The sequence below is a fragment of the Schistosoma mansoni genome, chromosome 5 (assembly GCF_000237925.1).
Source record: "Schistosoma mansoni strain Puerto Rico chromosome 5, complete genome".
Lineage (NCBI taxonomy): Eukaryota > Metazoa > Platyhelminthes > Trematoda > Strigeidida > Schistosomatidae > Schistosoma > Schistosoma mansoni.
The window spans coordinates 8,236,349-8,253,481 of NC_031499.1; the positions used below are offsets into that span (position 1 = coordinate 8,236,349).

Here is a 17,133-nt window from a genome sequence, read left to right on the forward strand (position 1 = left end):
ACAGTTTGCGACAAACAGTGACTGAGGCATTTTATACATATATATTCATCTTATAAAAAACAAGGCAGTTAAGGAAGAATGCATTTTGATCGATTCGAAAACTTGTAGATCAGCTTCAGTTAGAATACTTTTGAAAACCAATGAGTACTAAAACAAATATTCTATTTAGGTATGGGGATTGGGAACAGTGCGCAACCACGTCTCCACTAGAGATCGAATACAGTATCTTTTCGCATTGCGACGAATATCCAATTCAGTGGTTTCATTGTACAATTTCAACTAGACGGAAACAGCCGAGCCGTGCTCTTCTGCTAAAGCAATGTGACAACTGAAACTAATGTGTGATAAGTAAAACTAGATATGAGGCTTGTGTTTACATAATCCCTTCCGCTAACTCAAAAATTTCCGAATTGTTGAGATCCGATGAAAAGAAGGTGGTGGAGGAAGACAAAAGGTAAGTGAAATAGGTTACTTAAGGCATAATAATGATTAGTAAAGCAGACCACTAGACATACTAACCTTATCTACATGTTCTTCACGTTTTTCATGCTGTTTAATAAATTCACCCAATTTCTCAGCTAATTCTTGATTCTCTTTACGTAATTCCACATTTTTCGACTGATATTCACATAATTGATTTTGGATACTTGTTATACTTGTTTGAAAATGATTTGAAACTTCCCGACGTTTTTCGTCTTCAATACGTGCACGTGACAAGCTTTCTTCCTGAAGTAATAAGGACATAAATTTAAAACAATAGATGTTAATTTTGTCTACATCCATTGTTACTCATTTTACAAAACTCTTTTGTGTATTACTCCATACTACTTACTAATATTCAGTAACCTGTTCTATTCGTTACCAAATAATATTCTTAAGTATTTACCTAAACCAGTAACATTCGCTCCATTTATTATTGCAGTTAAATACTCGAAACACTTGTAACAGTTACTTTCTTGATTGTTTGTTAAAACCCAACAGCTTCCATATTTTTGTGCTTTTAGTCTCCCCATTCAATTGTTGATAGCCACAGTTGCCAGGTATCATTTTCAATGTCATATGCTGTGGTCAGTGCCTTCTTAATCAATACAAGAACCAGTGTCTCATCCAAATGTATAGACGCGTTAGCCACTACATGTACCTCAAGATTTGAAGTATGTGATTTGAGAAGGAATAATTAATTCATAGACTAGAATTTGTAACGCACTTTTGATTGAGACCGATTCTGATTCATGTCACCAGAGGTCTCTAACTCTTAGTCACGATAACCGTGTTAAACACAAACACGAAGGATGCGCCTACAAACATAGTATCATTTATGCTACTGAGTACTATGGAAAACCAACATATACATTTCCCTCTATTTAAGATCTATCGTTCCGACGAATACCTGATTCATTGGGACATTAGAGTTTGAAAACTGTGTTGTTGTTATTGTGCCTTAAAGTGTAATGCATTAAGGTCCCCTCCATTAAGTCATATAACCAGATACATTCCGCTTAATGATACTACCCAACTAAACGTAATACGAAAAAGGTCAAATGAGGTTCGAGTTTATGATTTAACGATAGAAAAGGTAGGTGACTTGGTGATTGAGGGGTTCAACTTTCAACCGCTGGGCTGCAGATTCCAGTTCCGTTCCACCTTTCTTGGTTTGGGAAAAAAAGTTTGTAGTCAAAATGATTAACCAAAAAGGAAACAACAAACAAATTTCCAACCTGAATGATTTTATTTTGTTTTTGTAATTCACGACATAAAGTTTCAAGTTTATCCTTTTGTAGAATTAGACGATTACGTTCATTCTGGAGTTGATCACGTTCAACGCGCACCTTAAATGGATATATACAAGCAATGCATAAGAATAGTTTTAAAATTTACATTCAAGTCGAATGAAGAAATTGATTTTTGGCAAATGAATTGCATCATCATTTAAAAGTAATACTTAGAACTGGGAACCATTGTGATATAACGGATTGCTTAACATATATCTCTTCTTCTAGCTCTCTGGTATACTATGATAATACGTTAATAAGATAATGAGACTAGTCATGCCATATCAAAACTAGGATTCACGACCCAGAATAGAGAATCAGAATATATACTAGATAATACTTTATCCAACAAACTAACAGCCAGTCTCAGTGAGTCTAATGTGTAAATCAATGAGAAAGGAAATCCTACATCTAATAGTCAGTAGGCTATCCCTAAATGTCCACACTCAGAGACCAATCACATTTTATTTTCACTAAGACATATCACATTTGAGATTTCCACAATTCAAGCAAGAACACAAATATTAGTGAAGATTTTATTGACCCTTCCAAAAACACACAAACAATAGTTATTGTAATCTTAGATAACTGGTACTGACTACTTGAATTTACAAACAGTACAATGTAAGTAACAAGAAAACGATAGAAGATTTATTTAATGCCTAAAATAAGTTAAAATGGATGTCGGAATACACTAATTAACAATCAGATTTGTATACGTTAAGCTGAGTAGCAATTGGCAAATAGCTTATTGTATGCACACAGATTTACATAGTAAAATGAATTATCTATAACCAATAGATATAACTTATATATGACAAGCCCTCACATGGAATCCCGAAGGTCAAAGGAGAAGAGGAAGACCAAAGAACACATTACGCCGAGAAATAGAGACAGACATGAGAAGAATCAACAAGAACTGGATAGAACTAGAAAAGAAGACCCAGGACAGAGTGGGTTGGAGAAAGCTGGTCGGTGGCCTATACTCCATTGAGAGTAACAGACGTAAGTAAGTAAGTAAGTAAGTAATAGATATGACTTATGCGATTAATTCCTTATAAAATGTAATTATATAACAGAGACGATTGGGAAAACAAATCGATTATGCACGTCATTCGAGCTTCGACTAATTAAGTCTTTGCACATCATATCAAGAAGAATGACTAATTTGACAATCATCATTACGTTGTAAGAAAAAAATTTAATTCAGTATGGAAATACGTAATAAATTATACGTTTATCAACAAAAAAGTGTTATCTTGGTCTGCCATTAGACTAGGTGACCGAGATGAAGAATAAAATAACTTAACAGACAGACTATCCTTTAGTTATTTCTCAATTATTTACTAGTCATCAACAACCTGAACTAGAGATTGATATCATGATTGTAATTCTCAACGAAGGAGAAGCATAACTGACTTAAGACAAAGAGTAGCTAGGTTTGATGAACTATTTTCAGAGATTTTTAAAGACAGTGATTTGGTTTCAGCAGTATTATCAATTAAGGTATTAGCTAAAGTCTGGAAGCTACATATGATTACGTCACACTGTCTGTGAACGCTGATCATCACAGTTCAGAAAAAAGAACTCAAATCTTCCATTAATAGGTACACTAGGAATCAGTTTGACTAAGATAGTATCTGAGACGTTAGAATATATAATCATCTAACGCTTGATTGGTGTTCACAAACGCCAAATTAGACTGATTTCAGACCTGCGCATAAACGTACAGGTCAAATATTCACTTTTGACAAGTTCTTGAACAAACACAGAAGCAAGATGCCCACCTTCTAACCAAGGGGCAAATATATTTTGCGAAAACCCACTCTGTAATAGTGTGCGACCGTGAAACAGCACATGAAAGTAAGACACGTAGGCTAAAAGAATCTGACTACGTGTTTTCCCGTAGTATTGATGGGATATGGCTGAACGACCAAATAATTATTGCTAATGCTATGTGCACGAAACTAGATGTAAGAAGAGAACCAAATGATAATAATACAAGTCGTAGTCGTCCGAGTGGGAAAGGTCAAACAATACGTATCCCTAAACATTGCCTACATTGACGTTTCGAATGAACCAACACTTATCAATCAAAGAGAAACAACGACAGATATCACTGAAACTGACTCAACAAATGAATTGACCGAAATCACTCAAATAACTGAATCATATTTGTTAGATATCATATATTTAGTAATATTTCCAATGTTTCCTTCCTCAGAGTAGCTCGATTGTTGACGCTTCGATTGAACCAACACTTACCAATCACAGGGAAACAACGACAGGTATCACAGAACCTGACTTAACACATGAATTGACCAAAACTATTCAAACAACTGAATCTCATTCGGTAAATATTTAGCATTTTGTTGTTATTATATTGTACCGTTTTTTTCCAGAATATCACTGCAGGAATGACTGAAAACAGAGAACAACGAAATTCAAACAATTCGCTGTACATTGTTATACCATTTGTTGTCGTTTTCTTCGTTGTATGCAATGGCTGTGCCATTTGTCTGTGGTTATACAGAAGGAAGAAATACAATCCATGAATCACAAAAACGTCTTATCACTTGCTTTCATCATGCTGAATTTGTTATTTCCATTTTCGATAATGTATTGAGAAGACGAAGATTATCAGAACTATGTGATATATTAGCGCAATACATTTCGAACAATCTGATCACACAAAATATACTTGTTAAGAACATTTATATATAAAAATAAAAGGTCAACTAGACTGGAAATAGGGGTAAGAATAGACAAGGATAATAATGATAAAATAATGTGAAAACAAAAAAATTTGACACCTAATCACTCTGGATAATAAGCATTTATTACCAGGGTAGGTTTAAAGAGAGAACAAACTGTTTTTGAATACACAAGGGGGGGGGGTGAATTTTCGTATGGCTAAGGCTCCAATAAACCTTACTATACGCCGTTTTACACTTTTAAACAACACCACAAAAGCCGAGTTTAGATTAATCTTATGACCTGTTTCGATTATATGTTTAGCAATAGAGGATAATGGATGTTTATCCTCTACTCTTATTGTGTCATTCGACTGTATTTGTTTTTGCAACCATTTTGGTACATGTTCACCCACCCTAATTTTCAGATCACGATTGCTCCTCCCTATGTATGTGTGACCACACACACATTTAAATTGGTAAACGCAGTGGGATGTGACACAATCGTTTTCATGTCGTCTAGGTTTTGAATGAAGCATGGACCTCGTTCTTTCCTTGATTATGACTTTCGCAGCAAAATACTCCCTGCACATACTATAAAGAGGTTAGATGAACTTGTCAACCTTAAATGTAAAATTGTATCGGAACGTGTGAAAGTGAACTTTTATAAATCTTGTTTGTCGAGTCACATATTCCCAAATCAGCTATATAAGAATTTACGTTCAAATAAATTACAACCGAATATTTCAAATCTCGTTCGACTGTCGAAATCATATATAGATAATTGCCAAGATAAATTGATCAATTTAATCGAATTGCACACTCAAGCATTGCCTATATTAACAGAAATATCTATAATCTGCCATATTAAATTCATCAACTTTTGCAGTACGGTCATTTTGAAGACAAAGGAAAGGATCGGAATAAAGCTCGAAAAATCGTGTATTAATACTAATCATATCAATTTATTCCCAATTAATCCTGATAAGTATGTCACTAATTTATCTTCCATTGTATTATCTGCTAATGAAAGGGAAGCACTTTCTCTTGGTTTTAATTTCTCAGTACCTATAACGCAAATGTCTGAATTAGAAATAAATGCCCAATTTGAAAATCTATATGACCAACTGAGTACTCTAACCCCTACGTCCTTAAGTAATCAAAGCTGGTGTAAAGCTAAACTGGTGGATATAGCACACCAATTTCATAATGCTGGACCTAAGCAGAGAAGCATATTAACTTCTCAACATTTTAAATCACTAAAAGAACTACGAACAAACATTGATATTGTCTTGTTGAAGCCTGATAAAGGATCAGGCGTGGTTATCATGAACAAATGTGAATATAAGGGTAAGATGTTATCCATCCTCAGTGATGAATGTAAATTCATGCCTGATGTTGAATTTGGAGGTATTAACAAACTAGAGGGAAGAGTAAATGCAAACCTGGAAAAATTGCTTCACATGAATATTATCGATAAAGAGGAATTTAATCTCTTAAAACCTATGGGTTCTGAGTATCCTCATTTATATGGACTACCTAAAATTCACAAATCAAATATTCCTTTACGTCCAATTTTATCAATGTGCCGATCACCCACACATAACCTAACCAAATGGCTAACAAAATTATTGGATCCTATTCGAAGACGTATATGTAAGTATTCTCTGAAGGATTCTTTTGAATTGGTCGATCATTTAGGTGACATTAATATCAAAGGAAAACCTATGTGCTCGTGTGACGTGAATTCCTTATTCACCAATGTACCTTTAAAAAAGACTATTGACATATTATGTGACTATATGTCTTCAAACAACCTTAATTTACGTATCCCCTTAAAATTTCTTAAAGATTTATTACTTTTATGTACTGATAAAGTACAGTTCACTTTTGAAGGCGAATACTTTCGCCAGATTGATGGGGTCGCTATGGGTAGTCCGTTAGGACCATTACTAGCAGATGTGTTTATGGCACATGTAGAAAATTTATCACAAGACTTAATCAAAAACATGTCACTTTATAAGAGATATGTGGATGATATCTTAGTAATTGGTGAACGAAAGGAGGATAGAAACTGCCTATTGAATAAATTTAATACTATCCAGAAGCATATCAGTCTTTCATGTGAAGAGGAGAAGAACGACCAGCTTCTCTTCTTAGAATAAACCTGTCTACATCACCTTACCATTTAGAGGTGATTCAAATAGCCTTTTATTGAAACAAAGGCTTAAATCTGTTATCAACAAAACGTATTGTGCTGCGAAAGTCATAATCAAGGAAAGAACGAGGTCCATGCTTCATTCAAAACCTAGACGACATGAAAACGATTGTGTCACATCCCACTGCGTTTACCAATTTAAATGTGTGTGTGGTCACACATACATAGGGAGGAGCAATCGTGATCTGAAAATTAGGGTGGGTGAACATGTACCAAAATGGTTAGCAGAGATGGATAGTGGCTAGCAGTGGAATCCAGGACGCGCGTTTCTTCCTATTTGCGACTCGTCAGCTGGATGTACCTGCATCTCAGAGTTGATGTTCACTCTGGGACTGGAACACAGTACTCTCGCTTCAAACGCCATCGCGTTATCCACTCGGCCACTGAGTCCTGATAGCCACTTGCTTGTACCAAAATGGTTGCAAAAACAAATACAGTCGAATGACACAATAAGAGTAGAGGATAAACATCCATTATCCTCTATTGCTAAACATATAATCGAAACAGGTCATAAGATTAATCTAAACTCGGCTTTTGTGGTGTTGTTTAAAAGTGTAAAACGGCGTATAGTAAGGTTTATTGGAGCCTTAGCCATACGAAAATTCACCCCCCCCCCTTGTGTATTCAAAAACAGTTTGTTCTCTCTTTAAACCTACCCTGGTAATAAATGCTTATTATCCAGAGTGATTAGGTGTCAAATTTTTTTGTTTTCACATTATTTTATCATTATTATCCTTGTCTATTCTTACCCCTATTTCCAGTCTAGTTGACCTTTTATTTTTATATATAAATGTTCTTAACAAGTATATTTTGTGTGATCAGATTGTTCGAAATGTATTGCGCTAATATCTCATCACATAGTTCTGATAATCTTCGTCTTCTCATTACATTATCGAAATTTATCAAAGGGACTAATTGCTTTATATTTCCATTTTGTTTGTAATGGAACACGTCTTATATTGTGTTAATCATTTCAATGAATCAGAAACTGTTTCATGGAACTACATAACACTTTCATGATTGTTCACTTAATAATTGATGTACATTGTTGATAAAATAAAAAATACGGCTTTTTATACCCACGTAATTGTTTTCATTCAATAAAAACTGGTTAGTTTCACAAGAGTTCACAACACTGCACTTGTGAATTAACAGTATCGTGTATATATGACTTTGTAACAACTGCAATCAACAACCAGTCCTCTATGAATGCCCAATTTTTCGAAGTCTCATTACTGGAAAATATCATTTGCAATTGACAACGATCATTGTTTTGAAATCGAAAATATGGCAAATAACTCTTTACTTTATAGATGTTCCCAGGATACCTATACTCAACACTGAATGGATAAACTGTTTCCCAGCGTTTCAGGGCCCCTCTGATCTTTTTCGAGTAATACTTTGGATTTCCTAAACAGAAATAGCTACAAATGACCAACTAAAGACATTGTATCAGTCCGCATCGTTGACTATTAGTCTAAGCTATGCAGTTGGATGTAAAGTTACTGATTGAGGCTAGAGCAATACACGCAACCAATGGTCAGAGACAGTTGAGATGGCGTAAAGTTGGTCGCGATAGTACAGTTGCATTTGTTTTCCATATTCCTTTAAATTTTAAGTTAAGTGCCATTCCTTTCTTTTCATCCTTGGATCATATTTATTCCCTTTAAACTGTGACCCATATGTTCCAATTTTTATTTCTGGCATTATGACTCATTTAATGCTTCCTATCTTGTTTTCCTTCCGTATACGGAAACAAAGTGTGACAATCCAGGTCGACACATACTCCTGCCACGCTCTACATTAATAATCACTGACTGAATAAATTGTTTATCAAACTGTGAGTTATAATGTAAAACTTTATCACATAGTTATAATAGAATAGTTATTCAGGGTGAGTGACGCAAATTTGAGTACTACCAAGTTGAACGTTTAAATAAACACCAAGAATTCCGAGTGGAAATAACCTTTGAAACAATGAAATTTGATTAAAATAAGACACTTTTGTAAAAGTAAGAGTAGAATATAGTAAGCCTATGACCATGACAACGGAAGAAATTACACAACGCTAATGTGCTAGGACAAATGTTATTCATGCTTTATGTGCATTATCTTCGTTCAACGAGTACGAGTAATTTTAGTGTTTTTATACAATAAGACTATAATCCCTACATGGTAGATCAAATAGCTGTCTCTTAATAAAGTACCTGGAAAGAAGCCATTATAACCAATAGTAACTTTGAAACCATGTAAATACGTACCAACCTCGTACTTACTCTATGAAACAAAACATTTTAAAGGCACAAACTTGGTACAAAAGATGAACTGAGAAAGGTCTCGTAAAAGGTGTACCAATAAGAAAGTATAACAAAAAGAGAACAGCACATAATCATCCTGATCAGAAGATTAATTGTCACAAGATTAAATTTAAAGACACACCCAAGAGTGTGAACACTTTTATTTATGTAAGAAACAGTTTGGTATCTATCTCTCATCCCAAATTCAAACTAATCACGCTCGATTATGCCTAGTATCGTGCTCAATTAAATATGGTGCTGGTATGTTTATGATATAATAGTTGAACTAACAGACGTTAATAAAATGGTCATTCTACATCTAGTAGTATTGACATGAACGTAGATGTAACGGTGTAAGCGTGTTTGTTGAGATACATAGGCTGGTATATTGGGATAAACATTGATACAAGTGATTGATTGTTGTTTGTTCACCATCAGATAAATTAAAATAGTATACCTTCAATGAAGATGAAGTGGATGGATACAGAAAGGAAAAAGAAAGGTGAAATGAAAGCTAGAATTATAGTTTGAGGCGTAACTGTTAGGCGATTTAGGTTACTTGTGATCATTGAATAGTACTTACTAACTTACTTACCTTTGTTACCTCTCGTGGGAGGAGTATAGGTCGCCTACCACAGTTCTATATCCAATTCTGCCCTGGACAATCCTTTCTAGTTGTTTCCAGTTGATATTCATTCTTTTGATATCTGTTTCCCATTCCCGAACAGATGTGTTCCTTGGTGCTGATTAGATTCTATTGATTAAGCTATAATATGGTTACTGCTCCAAGTGATCCCACATCATGTGTACTATATACTAAGATGTCAAGTGATTGAAGATAGTTAGCAGGAAACTCCGAACCTAGGTTTCGTACAATGTGGAACTCGTCACCAAGATGTCGGGTTTTATTATTGTTTATTTAAATGCTACTCGCTGCCTACTCAGACTTTCAGGGTACCTACTTTATAACTTTGGAAATATTACAGCAAACTATTGTAGCTTGTTAATTTTGCATGTTTATTGTACAGTGTACTCATCAAATCTCAGCATGAATTTAGAAAGTTCGGTTGACATTTGTCAACTTATGTGACATATCGAGTAGATGGGATGTTAATCTGTCAACCTAAAGATGAGCATGTTGCACTAACGTGTGACTGCAAAACACGGTCTATGATAGTTTGAAAATATGCATAGGTTGTAAGTTTTTGATAATAGAAATGTTTGATACATTACCTGTTTACTGTAGGACAACCTATTGAACAATGTTGGCAAATCAATTGACGAGGTTATGAGTCTGCATCAACTCGAATGGTAAGGAGCCCCACTGGGGGCTACTGTCAGTCCCAAGCCCGGATAAACGAGGAGAGTTTGGCATGGGGTTAGAGACTCCATCCCGTAGAGAATTAACTCACTAAAATAGACGCTAGCCAGAAGAAACGCTGGGTAGATACGTAAACAAGTGAAATGAATTACAATCTTGAATAATTTTCAATCAGTCAACGATATTGTACAGTGCTTTCAAGTTTTCAATGATTGCCTAACAATATAATTAGTTTGGATAGGATAACAGTTATTTTTCAACTTAGAATAGTGTTCTTCTTGTACACCAGAGAAAAGAGTAAGGGTAAAAGATACCTTTAAGGTCAGGGTATGTTATATAACCATGAAAACGGGATGTAGAAGTGTTGGAGGGGCCAAAAAAATCCCTTGTCAAAGTCTGTACATACCCAGTAGCGTCACGAAACGATTTATCCAATCAGCGTTGAATAGAATCCTTACAGAAACATCTAGAGAATAAATAATGATGTGCCACGGTTCTGATTAGATATTTATTTATACTACTATGTAAAGAATGAAGACTATAATTTACAATTGATAGTTAAGGTTAGGGTTTTCATTACGAATTCACATAAGATATAAAGTTAAAATGTTCTTTAACTAAATGGATGAATGAATTTCCCGCCAAAATTCAACACTTTCTATCTAAAATCTGATTGGTTTGTCCATAACATATAGTTTCGCCGAATTATTTAAAATATTATAGTTGAAATCATGAGTCAATTGAAGCTAAACCATCATAGAAAACCTAGAAACACTGGACGGACGTTTCGTCCTACTGTGGGACTCATCAGCAGTGCGCACCAGTGGTTCTAGAGGTTAAGCGCTCACGTGCAAGACTGATAGATTCTGAGTTCGAATCATGCGAGGCGGGATCGTGGATGCGCACTGCCACAAAACCCCTTCTGATATTATAAATTTCATATTCAATTTATTTTAATGAGGTACACTTATAGATCCTATCATCTAAATAGAGAAAAACAAACAGTTGTTAATGACATAATCTAAACAGTTGTGTTATTACCAGAGATCTACATTTAACTGTTATGTAATGTCAATTATAACCATCCAAATATTAAACTAAATTATTGGACAAAAGAGACCAGATTAAATACAAATAAAAGATGGATCAGAGGGGGTTTTGTGGAGAATTTAAAATGAATTTAAAATTCATTTTTTTTATTGGTATTTAAAATGGATCAATCAATTGTGATTACATCTCAGTCCTACAGGAGGTTGGTCGTGGCCCGAATAGCTCAGTGGTAACGTCTCTGACTGTGAAGCTGAGTGAAACGGGATCGAATCCGCCAGGGAGCATCAGTTCCCTCAAGATTACAGGTACACCTTGCTGACGAGTGCCAAGTAGCACGAAACCCGGGTCCAGGGTTTCCTGTTGACTACCTCCAACCACCATCTTACCTCAAAATGAAAAGTATTTGGGCAACAATGAAGGAGTACTCAAGTTATCTAGTGTTTTAATAGTTGAAATCATAAGTCAATTAAAACTAGATCATCATGAAAAACCTGAAAGCACTCGACGGCCGTTTCGTCATGGAGGTACGATTTCATGGATTGGTTAAGTTTCGACATTAATATCATTGGATGCCGTCTCAGTGGTCTATAGATTAAGCGTCCGCGTACGAGGTCGAGAGTCCTGGGTTTCAGTCCCGCGTACTGGATTGTGGATGTGTACTGTTAAGGAGTCCAATACTGGGACGAAACGGCCATCTAGTGCTTCCAAGTTTTCCACGGTGGTTTAGGTTCAATTGACTCATGAATTCATCTATAAAATTACTAAAATCTACACAGGACCACCTTTCTGATAATTATCTAGTGCTTTTTTTGCTATAAGAAGTTAGTCTTGATAAAACATATATAATCCTATGAGGGTTGAGTTTTAAATATAAGGTATTATCCGCAAGATATATTTCGACCTCCGGTCAGCTACCAGCCTAGAAGAAAACTGCATACTAAATCAATCAAATTAAGAGTATTTACGACTAGTGTTAGGATTATTTGTTTTACACTGGGGCGTATCATCGGTTAAAATGAAAATTAGATGAGGAATAGGTGTGAAACATATTTGTATTATTGTGCTACATCTAGTAATTCGAATATAGGATATATAAGAAGCCTGAATGTCGCGGTAGTTTTCCTCCTTACACAGTCTATGACTTCTGCAATTCTCCAGAACCATATTAAATTTATTAACAGAATAGGTAAATGTTACATCAAAAATATGACACATGACTCTTCCTCTTTCGAAATGTTTCTGTGAAGGTTCTATTTAATGTTAATTAGATAAAAAAGTTTTCAAGAATTTTCTAAGCCCTTGAGAACTTTTCCTAAGAACGCTTTAATACTTCACAACATCACTATATGTCGAATAAGAGATCTTAAAATTGAATAAATCTCAAAGGTTTGGGTTTGATCGACGTTAAGGTTGTAGATAGACAATATTGAAGAATTCTATACTACTACTACTACTGTGGTGTGGTCTACTTATATCCATTTAAGTAGTATATGGTGATGATCAGACATAGAATGTATTTTGGCAGAAGATCGATAAGGAAAGAACTGAAATGAAGCGCAATTGGTAGGAAAATGCACAAACAATGAAATTAGAGAAGATGGAGTGATATTTACAGAAGGAACAGTGAAGATTGAGACAATTGATTGTTATTTTGCAAATTGTATGGTTATCAGAATTTAGTGAGATAGTCTGTAATTTGTGCTCGTGTTTTGTTCACAACAGTCTGGTGCGGAGAGGTGACGTTGAGTGGAGTGTTCTGTTGGAGCGGCTTTGGCTGTAGCAGGTACATCAATCTATCCACACATCTATCTATTTATCTATCTATCTATCCACACATCTATCTATCTATCTATCTATCCACACCATCTATTTATCCAGGAAACGGGTACTAGGTAATGATGGCAAATAGATTGATGAAGTAGTGAAACTTCATCAGTTAAGATGGCTGGGACACGTGTTACGTATGCTCAACCACTGACTGCCAGAAGTGCAATGTTCCATGGTGTAGGAGTAGGTTGGAAGAAAGTTAGGGGCGGCCAGACCAAAACGTGGCACAAATCAATGAAGTCACCGAAAAGTGGACTGAACCATGTTGGTAGGTGTAGACTACCTGGTTGGGATCCGCGAGATGATAGCAACCGATGGTTAGAGACCTTGAATGACATGGCTCAAAGTCGTTTGCAATGGCGAAGGTGCATCTACTCTTTGTGTCCTGCCAAATTCTAATCTTTTGAATTCTTGATGTCCCTATCTTTTTTTTCTCCTTCCAAATTTATTTCATCGGAATATACTCCTTCAATAATATCTTCAAACCCTAATCTTTTACATAATGCTTATACTCTTACTACTTCTACCATTATGGGATTTGAATCGACAACTTCATCTCTGTGCTAATGTAGTATGGCAACTCGAACTGATGTACGTACGTACGAAGTTCTACGTTGTGACTGACTGACTGACTGACTGACTGACTGATCTATCCACACCATCTATCTATGCACACCATCTACCTATCTATGTATTAGTAATAATAATAATAATAATAATACTATACTTACTTTATACTTGTATCATAAATATGTTCATAAAATGCTTCCATTAATTGATTTAAACAATCTTCATCTTGATCATAAAATATGATTATATAATATATAATCAATAATTGATTAAAAATTTTTTATTTTTTTAAAAAAATTATCATTTTTCCAAACCATTTGATTATGTTCATGATTATTCATCGATAAATCGATTTGATCATGGTTATCATTAATGATCGATAAATCGATTTGTTCATCATCATTATCGATCGATAAATTATATTGATTTATTGATAATTGAATATTTTTGAATTGTTTTGTTTCAAATTGTAATAAATTAAATAAATTTTCTAAATTATCATTATTATTATTATTATTGATTATTTTTTGATTATTGAATTCAATAGAATAATTAAATCGATGTTGATTCACATTTAATTTACATGTTAATATTAATTGATTATTCATATATAATTGATATTGTTTTAATTCATTCCGTTCAAGGTCATGTGTACCATTTAAATTTAAATATGAATAATATAAATGAATTAATGATTTATTAATGGTATTCCAATGATTTAATGTTGATATATGAATCATACCAATATTTAATATAGAATTAGCTGATGAATGATTATTTACAGGATTCATTAAAATAAGATTAACTGTTGCAATGAATGAATGATTGAAATGATTTGTTTTATTAGAAAATCCAATTAATAAATCTAAAAGCAAAACAAAACAACAAAATGAAAGAGACAACGTTAAGGAATTGAATGATGATCATGATGATGATGATAGTGACAATTGAAGCTAGACCCTCAAGGAAAACCTGGAGGCACTGGATGGCTGTTTCGTGAACGGTTGTTCAACTTCGTGAATTGGTTGAAGTTAGACATAAACACCATCGGATGCCGGCTTAGTGGTCTATAGGTTAAGTACTCTAACGCGAGACTGGTAGGTCTTGTATTCGCATCTCTCGAGGCAAGGACGTGAATGCTCACTGTCAAGGAGGATTCCCACAATAGGACAAAACGGCTATCCAGTGCTTCCAGGTTTTCCCTGGTGGTCTAGCCTCAATTGACTCACGCTTTCAATTATGAAAATACTAAATGTCCACAAAACCCATTCTGATAATGATAGTGATCATGTTTATCGTTTATATGTCACGTAACTTACTTACTTACTTACACCTGTTACCCCTCGTGGAGGAGCATAGGCAGTCCACCAGCATTCTCCATCCAACTTTGTCCTGAGCAATCCTTTCCAGTTCTTTCCAGTTGCTATTTGTCCTTTCCATATGTGCTTTTATTTTACTCTTTTCGTTCCCCTTCAGGATTACAAGTAAGCGCTTGTCTCGTGATACAGTTTGGTGATTTCCTCAATGTTTATCCCATCCACTCACATCATCTTTTTCTAATTTCCTCCTCAGTTGGAAGCTGGTTTATCTCTCCCAAAGTAAGTTGTTGATGATGGTTTCCGGTCAACGGACAAGGAGTATCTTGAGTAGACAACTATTTACAAATACTTGTATTTCTTTGATGATGGTTTTAGTAGTTCTCTAAGTTTCAGCTCCGTACAGTGGAACTGTGTTGACATTCGTATTGAAGACTGTGACTTTGATATTGGTTGACAGATGTTTTGAGTTCCATATGTTCTTCAGTTGTAGGAATGCTGCCCTTACTTTGCGAATCCTTGCCTTTACGTTTGCAAAGGATCCTCCTAGTTCATTGATGATGTGTCTCAGGTACGTAAAAGATTCCACATCTTCCAGAATTTTGTCATCAAGTGTGATTGTGTTAGTGTCCTCCGTGTTGTATTCGAGGATTTTGCTTTTTTCTTTGTGTATGTTGAGGCCTATTGATGCAAAGGCTACTGCTACATTAGTTACCTTCATCTTCAATTGTTCACGTGTATAGGATAGAAGGGCTAGATCATCTGTGAAGTTCAAATCTTCTAATTGATTTCAAGCTATCCATTGTATTCTGTGCTTTCCCTCAGATGTCGAGGTCTTCATAATACGTAACATAAGATCTGGCAAAAATGTTTATCAGTGCATATCAAGGTGATATTGAGTGTTAGTAAGAATGTGTGGAAGTGCGCGAACAGAAGAAGGATATAAACACTTGATAATGAGCTGAATATAATCCAACAAACAATTTTGAAGAATGACTTCCCCTTTCTGTTTATTGATAATAATCAATAATCGGAACGTCAAGTTGAGATTACTCTCACAGTTCAAGGAAAATACAGTTGCTGAGATAGTAAACAATAGAATATCTAGATCCGTAAGAAAGATGCTTTATTCATCAGAGCTTTAAACTGTTTTTATCATCAAGAAACACAATCACTGAGATGTAAAGAATAAACGATCATTTTGAGCTACCTCAATATTCATTTAATTATACATAAGAATCATTAGAAATCAATAAATGAACAATATATACCCAACTGTTATATCCCGTGGAGAATTATGATTGGTAACCTTTGAGGACTATTTATGGACCAATATGATATATATATTTCCTGTGCTCTCACATGGCCAAGCGTCTATAGCCTCTGATAGGGAAGTCCTACTCACTACCTTCTCGTGACACTACTGTTGTTTACGAAATTGAGAGGACGAAAAGCGAATATCCGGATATATTATATATATTATATATATTATATAGGAATAATATATTTGTAAAATCTCAGCGAATGAATTTTAATTAAATCCAACGTTTCGCCTGGCAATCTGGTCCAAGCTTTTTAAAGGAATTATAATCAAACATTAAAATTATCTAATATAAATAGGTAGTACATGGTTCTCCGAATTCATTATACACTGAATAAGTCATCCAATCAACATTAACAAAAAGTCTAAACTAGGTATGTTTCAAGAGATATGTGATGTTAAGTGATGAGTGTTCATATAACATAATTGTATAGAAAAACCGTAAGAGTTGATAGGAGAAAATTACATTCACATTAGATATTGTCTCTTATCAATGATTTATAAGTGAACAATATTGTTTTCGATTAGATCCTCATCAGGCTTTACTCTAATATACAATAATATTTATATCCATATACGAAATTATTAAATCAATCAAGGCAGTTTATGACTCAATGATAACAGTGGAATAGATTACATAATCAAAATTAATAATAATAAATGAAAAGTACAAATTGATAGTGTGATATGACAGGTGTACTAGTTGTGATAAGAATAATAAAAGGCTTGAATTAATGTTACATAATAA

General features: G+C 34.5%; 1 protein-coding gene across 1 annotated transcript; it reads left to right on the forward strand.

The window, feature by feature from the left end:
- Positions 1-8,167: 8,167 nt before the first annotated feature.
- Smp_202860 (uncharacterized protein) lies at positions 8,168-8,353 on the forward strand (the record flags this gene model as incomplete). Its single annotated transcript, XM_018797799.1, has 1 exon — positions 8,168-8,353. The coding sequence occupies one exon, from the start codon at positions 8,168-8,170 to the stop codon at positions 8,351-8,353; it is 186 nt and encodes a 61-aa protein (XP_018652805.1).
- Between the last annotated feature and the right edge of the window lie 8,780 nt (positions 8,354-17,133).